The following is a 17,988-nucleotide window of genomic DNA, read 5'->3' on the forward strand; positions in this document are numbered from 1 at the left end:
AAAAAAAAAACTTCGTTGGCTAAATGTTTTAAAAATAAAAAATATGTGTAAGTAATTACTTAAATAAAAAATAGAAAAAAGAAGCACTCACATTTCAAGCACCAGCTATTTTTCTATTTATTTTGTATCTGGCAAGATTTCGCTCACTAAACAGCGCTTGATCTCTGTGAGAATGTGATGTGTGATGTAACAAAACGAAAAAGAAGCATGTTGAAAGTCTCAGATTTTATTTATGGTAAAAGGTTTACATCAGCTTTGCATTCAAGAAATATATAAAATTATTACACAAGCATTAATTACAAAACCAAAATAGGCATTATTGGAATCAACATAAAATTATTTGTTTACTCCAGAAAACTTTTTTTTTTAGCAAATAACACTGCACATTTCAAGAGTCTTTAGGCATTTATGCTCCCTGCTGGTGGTTCTGTGTCTCTTCTGTGCTTCCCTCTCCCTGTGAGCTCTGGAACTGCAGGGTCTTCTCACCGGGGCTGCAGTCGATGGGCACCACTCTCTCGGCCCCCTCAGCCAGCGCCTCCGTTGGCGCCTGTATCCGGAGCTGCCCGTCCGACAGGAAGCACGTCACCGCATTGGGGTTCACACCTTCAGGCAGGTCAAACTCTTGTCTGAACTCCTGCCTTTTATATGAGTAGGAGCCGTTTCCATCGTCCTGCTTCTTCTCCGTCTTCCCACACACCTGTAGCTTCCTTCCCACCTGCTTGACTGTCAGGTCCTCTGGTGAGAAGTCCTTAGTGTCCAGTGTGAGGGCAAAGTGATCCCCGTCCTTCTCCAGCTTGTATGAAACTGGCTGGCTGGTCTGAGAGGCTGGGACTTGATACATCTCCTCAAAGATCCTGTGCTGAAGTCTGTCCAGCATGTTCAGACTGTTCCTCATCTCCTGCATGTGTCTCTGCAGCATCTCCTCCTGGAAGAAGAGAGGTTGTGTCAGTGGCCAGAGACTGCGTAAGGGCCAGTGGAAATCCATCAGGTGGCCAAAAGAAGGCTGGAATACGCGGGAGCACATCATCTTCACTGAGAAGTCGGCGTTGTTCCTTTTTGCTGTAAGTTGCCGTGTGCGCAGAGTTTGCTCTGAGTGTTTCTGTCGCAGCATTCAAATCTCCGGGCTTTTAAAGCAGCGCACTGTGAGCTCCAGGCGCTTCAGGAACATTCCTGTCATTTCCACAGTCATCCACTGGGTGTCGCACTGTGAGCTCCAGGCGCTTCAGGAACATTCCTGTCATTTCCACAGTCCTCCATTGGGCGTCGCCTGTCGGGGAATGATGACGTCACTCCAGTTATGGAAGTTTACATGGCTGGATGCCAGCCAGATTTGTCAGGCTCAGTCTGTTACTGTACTAACTAACTTAAGAGTCTCTAGCGAGTCTGAAATCATTTTCTAAATTTAAAAATAGATAATCAGCTGCGAAGAATAGCATCTCTTTTTTAAATCAATTTTTCACAGACCATCTGCAGTTGTTTATAATTGCTCATACACATAATACTTTTACACTTCTGTTTAACTTTCTATCATTTATCACAAAATATAAATCATTTTGAACTGCAGAATTATTTTTGGTAAAATATTATGTCACTGAACAGCACTTTATCAAAATTGTCTATTTTGAAAAGATACAAAAGTCAGTTGTGTTTTAAATTTTTATTCATGCAGATGACAGTTGATATTCATTCAATGTAAAGCTAATGTAATGCCACCTTCAATCACTGACAGTTGCATATTGCTGAAGGAGTACATAATGGATATTGTAGACATCACATGTTCATGAAAACCCTTCGGCATAAACTATAACATTTCAGCAAAATCTTCCTTTTTATGTCTGAGGCAGTTTTTTAGCCTGATAAATTGCCCATAATTGAATGATAAATTAATATTATAATGATATATATGTATTTGAATCTTTTGGGTCAGTGTCTTGACCTGCTCTTCTAAAAATGTATTCAGGACACAAATTCAGTGCAATTGGCATGAATTTCATAGCCTTCACACATTCATCTAGCCAGATCCAAATCATGAAAATCATTAACAGATACTTTTGCCAAAAATATGTGCATAGCTTAGATTGCTCATTGACTAAACAAAAATATATATGTCCATTTCAAAATTTTAATCTTTTATACCAGAAACAAAAATGAGAGACTTTGTCAGTCTATATTAATAAGAAATTAAATTATGTCTTATGCAAATTTTCATTCTGTTTAGGCTATTCTGCAATCACCTATACTTTCATATTTTATATGTGAATACCCATCATAAATAACATTTTTCAATTTTCATATTACCCTGGATGTTGGTATGTAATGTGTTGGCTTCAGTTTCAGTTTACATTTTATTTACTGCTGCTTTGAAATTTTTTAAAAAATTTTATTTTAAGCTTCTTGATGAAAAAGCTATTTACCCATGAATGTGAGAGAATCTGGAATATGAATATGATAGAGTTTATTATTGAAGATATTTGTTTGCTTCACAGCCAATAGAGGGAATAGTTAATAGTAGTTAATAGTATTTTAAGCCTCTTGATGAAAAAGCAATTTACCCATGAATGTGAGAGAATCTGGAATATGAATATGATAGAGTTTATTATTGAAGATATTTGTTTGCTTCACAGCCAATAGAGGGAATAGTTAATAGTAGAAATGAGACTGAAGATGGTGACTTCAAATGATAACTTGATATCATGTTCTTTGCAAAATTATCATGTAATCGCAACACCACAAAGAAACAGGTTGGGATTTCAGATTTTATTAACATAAAAAATTATTACACAAGCATTAATTACAAAAACCAAAATGGACATTGTTGGAATCAACATCAAATTATTTGTTTACTCCAGAAAACTTTTAGAGCACATAACATTGCACATTTCAAGAGTCTTTAGGCATTTATGCTCCTTGCTGGTGATTCTGTGCCTCTTCTGTGCTGCTGTCTGCCTGTGAGCTCTGGATCTGCAGGGTCTTCTCACCGGGGCTGCAGTCGATGGGCACCACTCTCTCAGCCCCCTCAGCCAGCGCCTCCGTTGGCGCCTGTATCTGGAGCTGCCCGTCCGACAGGGAGCACGTCACCGCATTGAGGTTCACACCTTCAGGCAGATCAAACTCTTGTCTGAACTCCTGTATTTTATAAGAGTAGGAGCCGTTTCCATCGTCCTGCTTCTTCTCCGTCTTCCCACACACCTGTAGCTTCCTTCCCACCTGCTTGACAGTCAGGTCCTCTGGTGAGAAGTCCTTAGTGTCCAGTGTGAGGGCAAAGTGATCCCCGTCCTTCTCCAGCTTGTATGAGACTGTCTGGGAAGCTGGGACATGGTCCATCTCCTCAAAGATCCTGTGCTGAAGTCCATCCAGCTGGTTCAGACTGTTCCTCATCTCCTGCATGTGTCTCAGCAGCATCTCCTCCTGGAAGAAGAGAGGTTGTGTCAGTGGCCAGAGACTGCGTACGGGCCAGTGGAAATCCATCAGGTGGCCAAAAGAAGGCTGGAATACGCGGGAGCACATCATCTTCAGTGAGAAGTCGGCGTTGTTCCTTTTTGCTGTGAGTTGCCGTGTGCGCAGAGTTTGCTCTGAGTGTTTCTGTCGCAGCATTCAAATCTCCGGGCTTTTAAAGCAGCGCACTGTGAGCTCCAGGCGCTTCAGGAACATTCCAGTCATTTCCACAGCCCTCCACTGAGTGTCGCACTGTGAGCTCCAGGCACTTCAGGAACATTCCTGTCATTTCCACAGCCCTCCACTGAGTGTCGCACTGTGAGCTCCTGGCGCTTCAGGAACATTCCTGTCTTTTCTACAGTCCTCCACTGGGTGACGCCTGTAGGGGAATGATTACGTCACTCCAGTCATATTCTAGAACGGGAAGTTTACAAGGCTGGATGCCAGCCAGATTTGTCAGGCTCACAGAGTTACTGTACTTACTAACACTAGCGTCTTTCGTATGTCTGAAATCATTTTCTAAATTTAAAAATAGATAATCAGCTGCAAAGAATAACATCGCTTTGTAAATCTATTTTTCACAGTGTATTTTTCAATTTTCTGAGACTACCTACAGTTGTTTATAGTTGTCTATTCTCATAATTCTTCCAAACTTTTATTTCTCTTGCTGTGATATATCACTAAATGTGATCTATTTTGAATAGCAGAATTATTTTTTGTTAAAAATTGTGTTACTGAACAGCATCAAAACAAAAGTTTATTTTGAAAGGATCAAAACATCAGTTGTGTTTTGAATTGGTTTTTATGAAGACGACAGATATTCTGTCAATGTAGAACTAATTTAGTGCCACTTACTCTCGCTGAAAGCTGCATATTGCAAAAGGAAAGCATAATGGGTACTGTAGACACCCCATGTTCATGAAAACCCTCCAACATAATAGATATCATTTCAGCAACGTCTGTGTTTTTTATCTTTGAAGCAGTTTTGTAGATTAAAAACTGCCCATAATTGAAAGATTAGTTAATACAATAATGTTATACATGTATTTGAATCGTTTGGGTCAGTGTTTTGACATGCTTTAAAAAAAAAAAGTGATCAGGACAGAAATTCAGTGCAATATCCATGAATCTCAAAGACTTCACAAATTCATAAGCCCAAGTCTCACCAAACCAGAATCAAAACAATTTGGAAATCATGAACACATATTTTTGAAATTATATGTAAATAGCTTAGTTAGCTCATTGAGTAAAGTAAAAAATATTTATATATCAATTTCCAAACTTGAATCCTTGTTCGAGAAAAAATGATGAGGGACTGTGTCAACCTTTAAATGTAAGAAATACAAATATGTCTGTCATATTTTCATTCTGATTAGGCCATTTTGCAGACAGCTATTCTTTGGTATTTTTATATGTGAATACCCATCAACAAACAGTTCTTTATTTTTATATTACACTGGATGTCATTATTTAAAGTGTTAGATTCCGTTTCAGTTTGTATTTGATTTATTACTGCTTTGAAAAATATTGTTTTGATTTTCAGCAGCTTGATGAAAAAGTATGTACCTATGAATATGCAAGAATCTGGAATGTGAATATGATAGAGCTTATTATTGAAGATATGTGTTTGCTTCACAGCCAATAGAGGGAATAGTTAATAGTAGAAATGAGACTGAAGATGGTGACTTCAAATGATAACTTGATATCCTGTTCTTTGCAAAATTATCATGTAATCGCAACACCACAAAGAAACAGGTTGGGATTTCAAATTTTATTAACATAAAAAATTATTACACAAGCATTAATTACAAAAACCAAAATGGACATTGTTGGAATCAACATCAAATTATTTGTTTACTCCAGAAAACTTAGAGCACATAACATTGCACATTTCAAGAGTCTTTAGGCATTTATGCTCCTTGCTGGTGATTCTGTGCCTCTTCTGTGCTGCTCTCTGCCTGTGAGCTCTGGAACTACAGGGTCTTCTCACCGGGGCTGCAGTCGATGGGCACCACTCTCTCGGCCCCCTCAGCCAGCGCCTCCGTTGGCGCCTGTATCCGGAGCTGCCCGTCCGACAGGGAGCACGTCACCGCATTGGGGTTCACACCTTCAGGCAGGTCAAACTCTTGTCTGAACTCCTGTATTTTATAAGAGTAGGAGCCGTTTCCATCGTCCTGCTTCTTCTCCGTCTTCCCACACACCTGTAGCTTCCTTCCCACCTGCTTGACAGTCAGGTCCTCTGGTGAGAAGTCCTTAGTGTCCAGTGTGAGGGCAAAGTGATCCCCGTCCTTCTCCAGCTTGTATGAAACTGGCTGGATTGTCTGAGAGGTTGGGACCTGGTTAATCCCCTCAAAGATCCTGTGCTGAAGCCTATCCAGCTGGTTCAGACTGTTCCTCATCTCCTGCATGTGTCTCAGCAGCATCTCCTCCTGGAAGAAGAGAGGTTGTGTCAGTGGCCAGAGACTGCGTACGGGCCAGTGGAAATCCATCAGGTGGCCAAATGAAGGCTGGAATACGCGGGAGGACATCATCTTCACTGAGAAGTCGGCGTTGTTCCTGTTTGCTGTAAGTTGCCGTGTGCGCAGAGTTTGCTCTGAGTGTTTCTGTCGCAGCATTCAAATCTCCGGGCTTTTAAAGCAGCGCACTGTGAGCTCCAGGCACTTCAGGAACATTCCTGTCATTTCCACAGTCCTCCACTGGGTGTCGCACTGTGTGCTCCAGGCGCTTCAGGAACATTCCCGTCATTTCTACAGTCCTCCACTGGGTGTCGCCTGTAGGGGAATGATGACGTCACTCCAGTCATATTCTAGAACGGGAAGTTTACAAGGCTGGATGCCAGCCAGATTTGTCAGGCTCACAGAGTTACTGTACTTACTAACACTAGCATCTTTAGCATGTCTGAAATCATTTTCCAAATTTTAGAATAGATAATCAGCTGCGAAGAATAGCATCTCTTTTTTAAATCAATTTTTCACAGACCATCTGCAGTTGTTTATAATTGCTCATACATATAATACTTTTACACTTCTGTTTAACTTTCTATCATTTATCACAAAATATAAATCATTTTGAACTGCAGAATTATTTTTGGTAAAATATTATGTCACTGAACAGCACTTTATCAAAATTGTCTATTTTGAAAAGATACAAAAGTCAGTTGTGTTTTAAATTTGTATTCATGCAGATGACAGTTGATATTCATTCAATGTGAAGCTAATGTAATGCCACCTTCAATCACTGACAGTTGCATATTGCTGAAGGAGTACATAATGGATATTGTAGACATCACATGTTCATGAAAACCCTTCGACATAAACTATAACATTTCAGCAAAATCTTCCTTTTTATGTCTGAGGCAGTTTTTTGCCTGATAAACTGCCCATAATTGAATGATAAATTAATATTATAATGATATATATGTATTTGAATCTTTTGGGTCAGTGTCTTGACCTGCTCTTCTAAAAATGTGTTCAGGAAAACAAATTCAGTGCAATTGCCATGAATTTCATAACCTTCACACATTCATCTAGCCAGATCCAAATCATGAAAATCATTAACAGATACCTTTGCCAAAAATATGTGCATAGCTTATATTGCTCATTGACTAAACAAAAATATATATGTCCATTTCAAATTTTTAATCTTTTATACCAGAAACAAAAATGAGAGACTTTGTCAGTCTATATTCATAAGAAATTAAATTATGTCTTATGCAAATTTTCATTCTGTTTAGGCTATTCTGCAAACACCTATACTTTCATATTTTATATGTGAATACCCATCATGAATAACATTTTTCAATTTTTATATTACACTGGATGTTGGTATGTAATGTGTTGGCTTCAGTTTCAGTTTACATTTGCTTTACTGCTGCTTTGAAATTTTTTTAAATTTTCTATTTTAAGCTTCTTGATGAAAAAGTTATTTACCCATGAATGTGAGAGAATCTGGAATATGAATATGATAGAGTTTATTATTGAAGATATTTGTTTGCTTCACAGCCAAAGGAGGGAATAGTTAATAGTAGAAATGAGACTGAAGATGGTGACTTCAAATGATAACTTGATATCATGTTCTTTGCAAAATTATCATGTAATCACAACACCACACAGAAACAGGTTGGGATTTCAAATTTTATTAACATAAAAAATTATTACACAAGCATTAATTACAAAAACCAAAATGGACATTGTTGGAATCAACATCAAATTATTTGTTTACTCCAGAAAACTTTTAGAGCAAATAACATTGCACATTTAAAGAGTCTTTAGGCATTTATGCTCCTTGCTGGTGATTCTGTGTCTCTTCCGTGCTTCCCTCTGCCTGTGAGCTCTGGAACTGCAGGGTCTTCTCACCGGGGCTGCAGTCGATGGGCACCACTCTCTCGGCCCCCTCAGCCAGCGCCTCCGTTGGCGCCTGTATCCGGAGCTGCCCGTCCGACAGGGAGCACGTCACCGCATTGGGGTTCACACCTTCAGGCAGATCAAACTCCTGTCTGAACTCTTGCCTTTTATAAGAGCAGGAGCCCTTTCCATCGTCCTGCTTCTTCTCCGTCTTCCCACACACCTGTAGCTTCCTTCCCACCTGCTTGACAGTCAGGTCCTCTGGTGAGAAATCTTTAGTGTCCAGTGTGAGGGCAAAGAGATCCCCGTCCTTCTCCAGTTTGTATAAAACTGGCTGGATTGTCTGAGAGGTTGGGACCTGGTTCATCTCCTCAAAGATCCTGTGCTGAAGTCTGTCCAGCATGTTCAGACTGTTCCTCATCTCCTGCATGTGTCTCAGCAGCATCTCCTCCTGGAAGAAGAGAGGTTGTATCTGTGGCCAGAGACTGCGTACGGGCCAGTGGAAATCCATCAGGTGGCCAAAAGAAGGCTGGAATACGCGGGAGCACATCATCTTCACTGGGTGGTCGGTTTTGTTCCTTTTCGTTGTAAGTTGCCGTGTGCGCAGAGTTTGCTCTGAGTGTTTCTGTCGCAGCATTCAAATCTCCGGGCTTTTAAAGCAGCGCACTGTGAGCTCCAGGCGCTTCAGGAACATTCCTGTCATTTCTACAGTCCTCCACTGGGTGTCGCCTGTAGGGGATTGATGACGTCACTCATATTCTAGAACTGGAAGTTTACAGGGCAGGATGCCAGCCAGATTTGTCAGGCTCAGTCTGTTACTGTACTTACTAATTTAAGAGTCTCTAAATCATTTTCTAAATTTAAAAATAGATAATCAGCTGCAAAGAATAGCATCTCTTTTTTAAATCAATTTTTCACAGACCATCTGCAGTTGTTTATAATTGCTCATACATATAATACGTTTACACTTCTGTTTAACTTTCTATCATTTATCACAAAATATAAATCATTTTGAACTGCAGAATTATTTTTTGTAAAATATTATGTCACTGAACAGCACTTTATAAAAATTGTCTATTTTGAAAAGATACAAAAGTCAGTTGTGTTTCAAATTTGTATTCATGCAGATGACAGTTGATATTCATTCAATGTAAAGCTAATGTAATGCCACCTTAAATCACTGACAGTTGCATATTGCTGAAGGAGTACATAATGGATATTGTAGACATCAGATGTTCATGAAAACCCTTCGACATAAACTATAACATTTCAGCAAAATCTTCCTTTTTATGTCTGAGGCAGTTTTCTAGCCTGATAAACTGCCCATAATTGAATGATAAATTAATATTATAATGATATATATGTATTTGAATCTTTTGGGTCAGTGTCTTGACCTGCTCTTCTAAAAATGTGTTCAGGACACAAATTCAGTGCAATTGCCATGAATTTCATAGCCTTCACACATTCATCTAACCAGATCCAAATCATGAAAATCATTAACAGATACTTTTGCCAAAAATATGTGCATAGCTTAGATTGCTCATTGACTAAACAAAAATATATATGTCCATTTCAAAATTTTAATCTTTTATACCAGAAACAAAAATGAGAGACTTTGTCAGTCTATATTAATAAGAAATTAAATTATGTCTTATGCAAATTTTCATTCTGTTTAGGCTATTCTGCAATCACCTATACTTTCATATTTTATATGTGAATACCCATCATGAATAACATTTTTCAATTTTCATATTACACTGGATGTTGGTATGTAATGTGTTGGCTTCAGTTTCAGTTTACATTTGCTTTACTGCTGCTTTGAAATTTTTTTTAAAAAATTATTTTTAGCTTGTTGATGAAAAAGTTATTTACCCATGAATGTGAGAGAATCTGGAATATGAATATGAGAGTTTATTATTGAAGATATTTGTTTGCTTCACAGACAATGGAGGGAATAGTTAATAGTAGAAATGAGACTGAAGATGGTGACTTCAAATGATAACTTGATATCATGTTCTTTGCAAAATTATCATGTAATCGCAACACCACAAAGAAACAGGTTGGGATTTCAAATTTTATTAACATAAAAAATTATTACACAAGCATTAATTACAAAAACCAAAATGGACATTGTTGGAATCAACATCAAATTATTTGTTTACTCCAGAAAACTTTTAGAGCACATAACATTGCACATTTCAAGAGTCTTTAGGCATTTATGCTCCTTGCTGGTGATTCTGTGCCTCTTCTGTGCTGCCCTCTGCCTGTGAGCTCTGGAACTGCAGGGTCTTCTCACCGGGGCTGCAGTCGATGGGCACCACTCTCTCGGCCCCCTCAGCCAGCGCCTCCGTTGGCGCCTGTATCCGGAGCTGCCCGTCCGACAGGGAGCACGTCACCGCATTGGGGTTCACACCTTCAGGCAGATCAAACTCCTGTCTGAACTCCTGCCTTTTATAAGAGTAGGAGCCCTTTCCATCGTCCTGCTTCTTCTCCGTCTTCCCACACACCTGTAGCTTCCTTCCCACCTGCTTGACAGTCAGGTCCTCTGGTGAGAAGTCCTTAGTGTCCAGTGTGAGGGCAAAGTGATCCCCGTCCTTCTCCAGCTTGTATGAAACTGGCTGGCTGGTCTGAGAGGCTGGGACTTGATACATCTCCTCAAAGATCCTGTGCTGAAGTCTGTCCAGCATGTTCAGACTGTTCCTCATCTCCTGCATGTGTCTCAGCAGCATCTCCTCCTGGAAGAAGAGAGGTTGTGTCAGTGGCCAGAGACTGCGTAGGGGCCAGTGGAAATCCATCAGGTGGCCAAAAGAAGGCTGGAATACGCGGGAGCACATCATCTTCACTGAGAAGTCGGCGTTGTTCCTTTTTGCTGTAAGTTGCCGTGTGCGCAGAGTTTGCTCTGAGAGTTTCTGTCGCAGCATTCAAATCTCCGGGCTTTTAAAGCAGCGCACTGTGAGCTCCAGGCGCTTCAGGAACATTCCTGTCATTTCCACAGTCATCCACTGGGTGTCGCACTGTGAGTTCCAGGCGCTTCAGGAACATTCCTGTCATTTCCACAGTCCTCCATTGGGCGTCGCCTGTCGGGGAATGATGACGTCACTCCAGTTATATTCTAGAGAAGGAAGTTTACATGGCTGGATGCCAGCCAGATTTGTCAGGCTCAGTCTGTTACTGTACTAACTAACTTAAGAGTCTCTAGCGAGTCTGAAATCATTTTCTAAATTTAAAAATAGATAATCAGCTGCGAAGAATAGCATCTCTTTTTTAAATCAATTTTTCACAGACCATCTGCAGTTGTTTATAATTGCTCATACACATAATACTTTTACACTTCTGTTTAACTTTCTATCATTTATCACAAAATATAAATCATTTTGAACTGCAGAATTATTTTTGGTAAAATATTATGTCACTGAACAGCACTTTATCAAAATTGTCTATTTTGAAAAGATACAAAAGTCAGTTGTGTTTTAAATTTGTATTCATGCAGATGACAGTTGATATTCATTCAATGTAAAGCTAATGTAATGCCACCTTCAATCACTGACAGTTGCATATTGCTGAAGGAGTACATAATGGATATTGTAGACATCACATGTTCATGAAAACCCTTCGACATAAACTATAACATTTCAGCAAAATCTTCCTTTTTATGTCTGAGGCAGTTTTTTAGCCTGATAAACTGCCCATAATTGAATGATAAATTAATATTATAATGATATATATGTATTTGAATCTTTTGGGTCAGTGTCTTGACCTGCTCTTCTAAAAATGTGTTCAGGACACAAATTCAGTGCAATTGCCATGAATTTCATAGCCTTCACACATTCATCTAGCCAGATCCAAATCATGAAAATCATTAACAGATACTTTTGCCAAAAATATGTGCATAGCTTAGATTGCTCATTGACTAAACAAAAATATATATGTCCATTTCAAAATTTTAATCTTTTATACCAGAAACAAAAATGAGAGACTTTGTCAGTCTATATTAATAAGAAATTAAATTATGTCTTATGCAAATTTTCATTCTGTTTAGGCTATTCTGCAAACACCTATACTTTCATATTTTATATGTGAATACCCATCATGAATAACATTTTTCAATTTTCATATTACCCTGGATGTTGGTATGTAATGTGTTAGCTTCAGTTTCAGTTTACATTTGATTTACTGCTGCTTTGAAATTTTTTAAAAATTTTTATTTTAAGCTTCTTGATGAAAAAGCTATTTACCCATGAATGTGAGAGAATCTGGAATATGAATATGATAGAGTTTATTATTGAAGATATTTGTTTGCTTCACAGCCAATAGAGGGAATAGTTAATAGTAGTTAATAGTATTTAAGCTTCTTGATGAAAAAGCTATTTACCCATGACTGTGAGAGAATCTGGAATATGAATATGATAGAGTTTATTATTGAAGATATTTGTTTGCTTCACAGCCAATAGAGGGAATAGTTAATAGTAGTTAATAGTATTTTAAGCTTCTTGATGAAAAAGCCATTTACCCATGAATGTGAGAGAATCTGGAATATGAATATGATAGAGTTTATTATTGAAGATATTTGTTTGCTTCACAGCCAACAGAGGGAATAGTTAATAGTAGTTAATAGTATTTTAAGCTTCTTGATGAAAAAGCTATTTACCCATGAATGTGAGAGAATCTGGAATATGAATATGATAGAGTTTATTATTGAAGATATTTGTTTGCTTCACAGCCAATAGAGGGAATAGTTAATAGTAGTTAATAGTATTTTAAGCTTCTTGATGAAAAAGCTATTTACCCATGACTGTGAGAGAATCTGGAATATGAATATGATAGAGTTTATTATTGAATATATTTGTTTGCTTCACAGCCAATAGAGGGAATAGTTAATAGTAGTTAATAGTATTTTAAGCTTCTTGATGAAAAAGCTATTTACCCATGAATGTGAGAGAATCTGGAATATGAATATGAGAGTTTATTATTGAAGATATTTGTTTGCTTCACAGCCAATAGAGGGAATAGTTAATAGTAGAAATGAGACTGAAGATGGTGACTTCAAATGATAACTTGATATCATGTTCTTTGCAAAATTATCATGTAATCACAACACCACAAAGAAACAGGTTGGGATTTCAAATTTTATTAACATAAAAAATTATTACACAAGCATTAATTACAAAAACCAAAATGGACATTGTTGGAATCAACATCAAATTATTTGTTTACTCCAGAAAACTTTTAGAGCAAATAACATTGCACATTTCAAGAGTCTTTAAGCATTTATGCTCCCTGCTGGTGATTCTGTGTCTCTTCTGTGCTGCTCTCTGCCTGTGAGCTCTGGAACTGCAGGGTCTTCTCACCGGGGCTGCAGTCAATGGGCACCACTCTCTCCGCCCCCTCAGCCAGCGCCTCCGTTGGCGCCTGTATCCGGAGCTGCCCGTCCGACAGGGAGCACGTCACCGCATTGGGGTTCACACCTTCAGGCAGATCAAACTCCTGTCTGAACTCCTGTATTTTATAAGAGGAGGAGCCGTTTCCATCGTCCTGCTTCTTCTCCATCTTCCCACACACCTGTAGCTTCCTTCCCACCTGCTTGACAGTCAGGTCCTCTGGTGAGAAGTCCTTAGTGTCCAGTGTGAGGGCAAAGTGATCCCCGTCCTTCTCCAGCTTGTATGAAACTGGCTGGATTGTCTGAGAGGTTGGGACCTGGTTAATCTCCTCAAAGATCCTGTGCTGAAGCCTATCCAGCTGGTCCAGACTGTTCCTCATCTCCTGCATGTGTCTCAGCAGCATCTCCTCCTGGACGAAGAGAGGTTGTATCTGTGGCCAGAGACTGCGTACGGGCCAGTGGAAATCCATCAGGTGGCCAAAAGAAGGCTGGAATACGCGGGAGCACATCATCTTCACTGAGAAGTCGGCGTTGTTCCTGTTTGCTGTGAGTTGCCGTGTGCGCAGAGTTTGCTCTGAGTGTTTCTGTCGCAGCATTCAAATCTCCGGGCTTTTAAAGCAGCGCACTGTGAGCTCCAGGCGCTTCAGGAACATTCCTGTCATTTCCACAGTCCTCCACTGGGTGTCGCACTGTGAGCTCCAGGCGCTTCAGGAACATTCCTGTTATTTCCACAGTCCTCCACTGAGTGACGCCTGTAGGGGAATGATGACGTCACTCCAGTCATATTCTAGAACGGGAAGTTTACAGGGCTGGATGCCAGCCAGATTTGTCAGGCTCACAGAGTTACTGTACTTACTAACACTTGTGTCTTTAGCATGTCTGAAATCATTTTCCAAATTTAAAAATAGATAATCAGCTGCAAAGAATAACATCGCTTTGTAAATCTATTTTTCACAGTGTATTTTTCAATTTTCTGAGACTACCTACAGTTGTTTATAGTTGTCTATTCTCATAATTCTTCCAAACTTTTATTTCTCTTGCTGTGATATATCACTAAATGTGATCTATTTTGAATAGCAGAACAATTTTTTGTTAAAAATTGTGTTACTGAACAGCATCAAAACAAAAGTTTATTTTGAAAGGATCAAAACATCAGTTGTGTTTTGAATTGGTTTTTATGAAGACGACAGATATTCTGTCAATGTAGAACTAATTTAGTGCCACTTACTCTCGCTGAAAGCTGCATATTGAAAAAGGAGAGCATAATGGGTACTGTAGACACCACATGTTCATGAAAACCCTCCAACATAATAGATATCATTTCAGCAACGTCTGTGTTTTTATCTTTGAAGCAGTTTTGTAGATTAAAAACTGCCCATAATTGAAAGATTAGTTAATACAATAATGTTATACATGTATTTGAATCGCTTGGGTCAGTGTTTTGACATGCTTTAAAAAAAAAAAAAGTGATCAGGACAGAAATTCAGTGCAATATCCATGAATCTCAAAGACTTCACAAATTCATAAGCCCAAGTCTCACCAAACCAGAATCAAAACAATTTGGAAATCATGAACACATATTTTTGAAATTATATGTAAATAGCTTAGTTAGCTCATTGAGTAAAGTAAAAAATATTTATATATCAATTTCCAAACTTGAATCCTTGTTCGAGAAAAAATGATGAGGGACTGTGTCAACCTTTAAATGTAAGAAATACAAATATATCTGTCATATTTTCATTCTAATTAGGCCATTTTGCAGACAGCTATACTTTGGTATCTTTTATATGTGAATATCCATCATGAAACACAGTTCTTTATTTTATATTACACTGGATTTCATTATTTAAAGTGTTTGATTTTGTGCTGCTTTGAAAAACATTGTTTTGATTTTCAGCAGCTTGATGAAAAAGTATGTACCTATGAATATGCAAGAATCTGGAATGTGAATATGATAGAGGTCATTATTGAAAACATTTGTGTGTTTCACAGCAATAGAGGGAATAGCAATCAGTATAAATGAGATTCATATTGAATTCAAATGATAATTTGATATCATGTTCAGTGCTAAATAATCATGTAATCACAACACCACAAAGAAACAGTTTGGGATTTCAAATTTTATTAACATAGAAAATTATTACACAAGCATTAATTACAAAAACCAAAATGGGCATTATTGGAATCAACATCAAATTATTTGTTTACTCCAGAAAACTTTTAGAGCAAGTAATTTCAAGATTTCAAGAGTTTTCAAGAGTCTTTAGGCATTTATGCTCCCTGCTGGTGGTTCTGTGCCTCTTCTGTGCTTCTCTCTGCCTGTGAGCTCTGGAACTACAGGGTCTTCTCACCGGGGCTGCAGTCGATGGGCACCACTCTCTCGGCTCCCTCAGCCAGCGCCTCCGTTGGCGCCTGTATCCGGAGCTGCCCGTCCGACAGGGAGCACGTCACCGCATTGGGGTTCACACCTTCAGGCAGGTCAAACTCCTGTCTGAACTCCTGTCGTTTATAAGAGTAGGAGCCCTTTCCATCGTCCTGCTTCTTCTCCGTCTTCCCACACACCTGTAGCTTCCTTCCCACCTGCTTGACTGTCAGGTCCTCTGGTGAGAAGTCCTTAGTGTCCAGTGTGAGGGCAAAGTGATCCCCGTCCTTCTCCAGCTTGTATGAGACTGACTGGATGGTCTGAGAGGCTGAGACGTGGTCCATCTCCTCAAAGATCCTGTGCTGAAGTCTGTCCAGCATGTTCAGACTGTTCCTCATCTCCTGCATGTGTCTCTGCAGCATCTCCCCCTGGAAGAAGAGAGGCTGTATCTGTGGCCAGAGACTGCGTACGGGCCAGTGGAAATCCATCAGGTGGCCGAAGGAAGGCTGGAATACGCGGGAGAACATCATCTTCATTGAGAAGTTGGCACTGTTCCTTTTAGTTGAAAGTTGCAGTGTGCGCAGAGTTTGCTCTGAGTGTTTCTGTCACAGCATTCAAAGCTCAGGGCTTTTAAAGCAGCGTACCGTGAGCTCCAGGCACTTCAGGAACATTCCTGTCATTTCCACAGTTCTCCACTGGGTGTCGCACTGTGAGCACCAGGTGTTTCAGGAACCTTCTTGTCATTTCCACAGTCCTCCAGAGAGTGTCACTTGTAGGGCAATGAAGACGTCACTGGAGATCTGGATGCCAGCCAGATTTGTCAGGCTCATGGAGTTAGTGTACCCACGGACATCAGTGTCTCTTGCATTTCTGAAATCATTCTCTAAATATAAAAATAAATAATTTTCTGTGAAGGACCAATCTTTTTGTGTTTTATTTTTAAATCAATTTCACACAGTGTGTTTTCTTATTTTATTTTCTGAGACTACTACAGTAGTCTCAGAAGACGGCAGTCTACAGTAGTCTATAAATATAACGCTTTCACACTTATAATTTGATCTCTGTCAAAAACCAGCAAATATGAATTCATTTTATGTGTGAAAATGTTTTTGGTACAAAATTTTGTCTTCTGAATTGCATTATATCAAACAATTTATTATTATAGGGTCCAAAAGTCACGTCTATTTTAAATTTGTTTTGATGAAGACAACATTCGACGTTCTGTCAATGTAATACTTATGCTATGCTACTGAATTGATGCATCTTGATGAAAAGGTATTTACCCATGAATGTGTGATAATCTGGAGTATGAATATAGTAGAGTTTATTATTGAAGATATGTTTGTGTTTCTCAGCCAATAAAGGGAATAGATTTCAGTATAAATGAGATTCAAGATGTTGACTTCAAATGATAATTTAGCACTGAACATGATATCAAATTATCACATAATCACAAAACCACAAAGAAATAGATTGGGATTTCAGATTTTATTATCAACACACCTTCAGGCAGATCAAACTCCTGTCTGAACTCTTGCCTTTTATAAGAGTAGAAGCTTTTTCCATCGCCCTGCTTCTTCTCCATCTTCCCACACACCTGTAGTTTCCTTCCCATCTGCTTGACACTCATATCCTCTGGTGAAAACTCATTGGTGTCCAGTGTCGGTTGCTTATGGTTCAGAGGGGGATTTTGGCGATGTCAGTACCATCACTGTAGTATTAGCAGTTGTTTGCCTTACTGTAACTGCATTGACTAGCTTTGTCCAGCTAGAGGTCAGCTTCGACCAGCTATGAAAGTGTACATTTTCAGTAGAACATCACTGGCAATGCGGCGTGTATTGGCAGAACAGATAACAGCTTTGTCCTCGTTAGTATAGTGGTCAGTATCCCGCCTGTCACGCGGGGCCAGCCGTGTATAGGTGTAACGCCGTCCACGGAAACGAGGTTCGAAACCACCCTTGGGCAAATAAATAATCGTTCGTAATTGATTTGTTTTCACAGAAGTGTCTCGGATGACGCTTCTTCTTTTTAGGTTTGATATTAACGTGATATTGTTCTCCACCTCCATTTTATTACGGAGAGGATCAGGAAATCTTTTCTGCCGAATCAATACATATAAAGTTATCAAAGTATTTACATCGGATCAATTATCGCAACAGTACAAATTGGATTACAACATTACATATTACAATTCTTAATAAACACATAAACAGCCAAGTATAAATGTAAAGCTATATTTGTATTTTCGTTCGTAACAGTATTAGCAGGGTTGATATGCACAAACATGAAATGGGGGTTGGGGCTGGGACTGGAGCAAGGGGGATTTGCCGAGGCTGCAAGGTGACAACTGGCACACATGCAGTCGGACTCCCTGCAGTCGCGTGCTGCCGCGGCTGCTGGGTCTCCTGAAGCTCGAGCTCCCTGGAGCTTGGGTGTTAAGAGAAGCACTGGCATTGGCGCTTTTCCAAGTA

At 39.2% G+C, this 17,988-nt stretch overlaps 7 protein-coding genes across 7 annotated transcripts; all 7 read right to left on the reverse strand.

Annotated features, from left to right (window-relative positions):
- Positions 1–210: 210 nt before the first annotated feature.
- Positions 211–1,262, reverse strand: LOC135239595 (heat shock protein 30-like). Its single transcript, XM_064308364.1, has one exon. It carries the CDS (start codon positions 1,109–1,111, stop codon positions 407–409), a length of 705 nt encoding a protein of 234 aa, XP_064164434.1. The 5' UTR covers positions 1,112–1,262; the 3' UTR covers positions 211–406.
- A 1,476-nt stretch (positions 1,263–2,738) lies between these two features.
- Positions 2,739–3,677, reverse strand: LOC135239359 (heat shock protein beta-11-like). Its single transcript, XM_064307961.1, has one exon. The coding sequence runs from the start codon at positions 3,592–3,594 to the stop codon at positions 2,899–2,901; it is 696 nt and encodes a 231-aa protein (XP_064164031.1). The 5' UTR covers positions 3,595–3,677; the 3' UTR covers positions 2,739–2,898.
- Positions 3,678–5,313: 1,636 nt separating this feature from the next.
- LOC135239307 (heat shock protein beta-11-like) lies at positions 5,314–6,076 on the reverse strand. Its single transcript, XM_064307876.1, has one exon. The coding sequence runs from the start codon at positions 6,048–6,050 to the stop codon at positions 5,409–5,411; it is 642 nt and encodes a 213-aa protein (XP_064163946.1). The 5' UTR covers positions 6,051–6,076; the 3' UTR covers positions 5,314–5,408.
- Positions 6,077–7,573: 1,497 nt separating this feature from the next.
- LOC135239451 (heat shock protein 30-like) lies at positions 7,574–8,466 on the reverse strand. The gene has a single exon (XM_064308114.1). It carries the CDS (start codon positions 8,413–8,415, stop codon positions 7,711–7,713), a length of 705 nt encoding a protein of 234 aa, XP_064164184.1. The 5' UTR covers positions 8,416–8,466; the 3' UTR covers positions 7,574–7,710.
- A 1,368-nt stretch (positions 8,467–9,834) lies between these two features.
- Positions 9,835–10,714, reverse strand: LOC135239839 (heat shock protein beta-11-like). Its single transcript, XM_064308823.1, has one exon. The coding sequence runs from the start codon at positions 10,697–10,699 to the stop codon at positions 9,995–9,997; it is 705 nt and encodes a 234-aa protein (XP_064164893.1). The 5' UTR covers positions 10,700–10,714; the 3' UTR covers positions 9,835–9,994.
- Positions 10,715–12,815: 2,101 nt separating this feature from the next.
- On the reverse strand, positions 12,816–13,977 carry LOC135239985 (heat shock protein 30-like). Its single transcript, XM_064309038.1, has one exon. It carries the CDS (start codon positions 13,749–13,751, stop codon positions 13,047–13,049), a length of 705 nt encoding a protein of 234 aa, XP_064165108.1. The 5' UTR covers positions 13,752–13,977; the 3' UTR covers positions 12,816–13,046.
- Positions 13,978–15,260: 1,283 nt separating this feature from the next.
- Positions 15,261–16,356, reverse strand: LOC135239327 (heat shock protein beta-11-like). The gene has a single exon (XM_064307915.1). It carries the CDS (start codon positions 16,051–16,053, stop codon positions 15,490–15,492), a length of 564 nt encoding a protein of 187 aa, XP_064163985.1. The 5' UTR covers positions 16,054–16,356; the 3' UTR covers positions 15,261–15,489.
- Positions 16,357–17,988: the final 1,632 nt, after the last annotated feature.

Source organism: Anguilla rostrata, chromosome 14 (assembly GCF_018555375.3).
Source record: "Anguilla rostrata isolate EN2019 chromosome 14, ASM1855537v3, whole genome shotgun sequence".
In the NCBI taxonomy this organism is placed as follows: domain Eukaryota; kingdom Metazoa; phylum Chordata; class Actinopteri; order Anguilliformes; family Anguillidae; genus Anguilla; species Anguilla rostrata.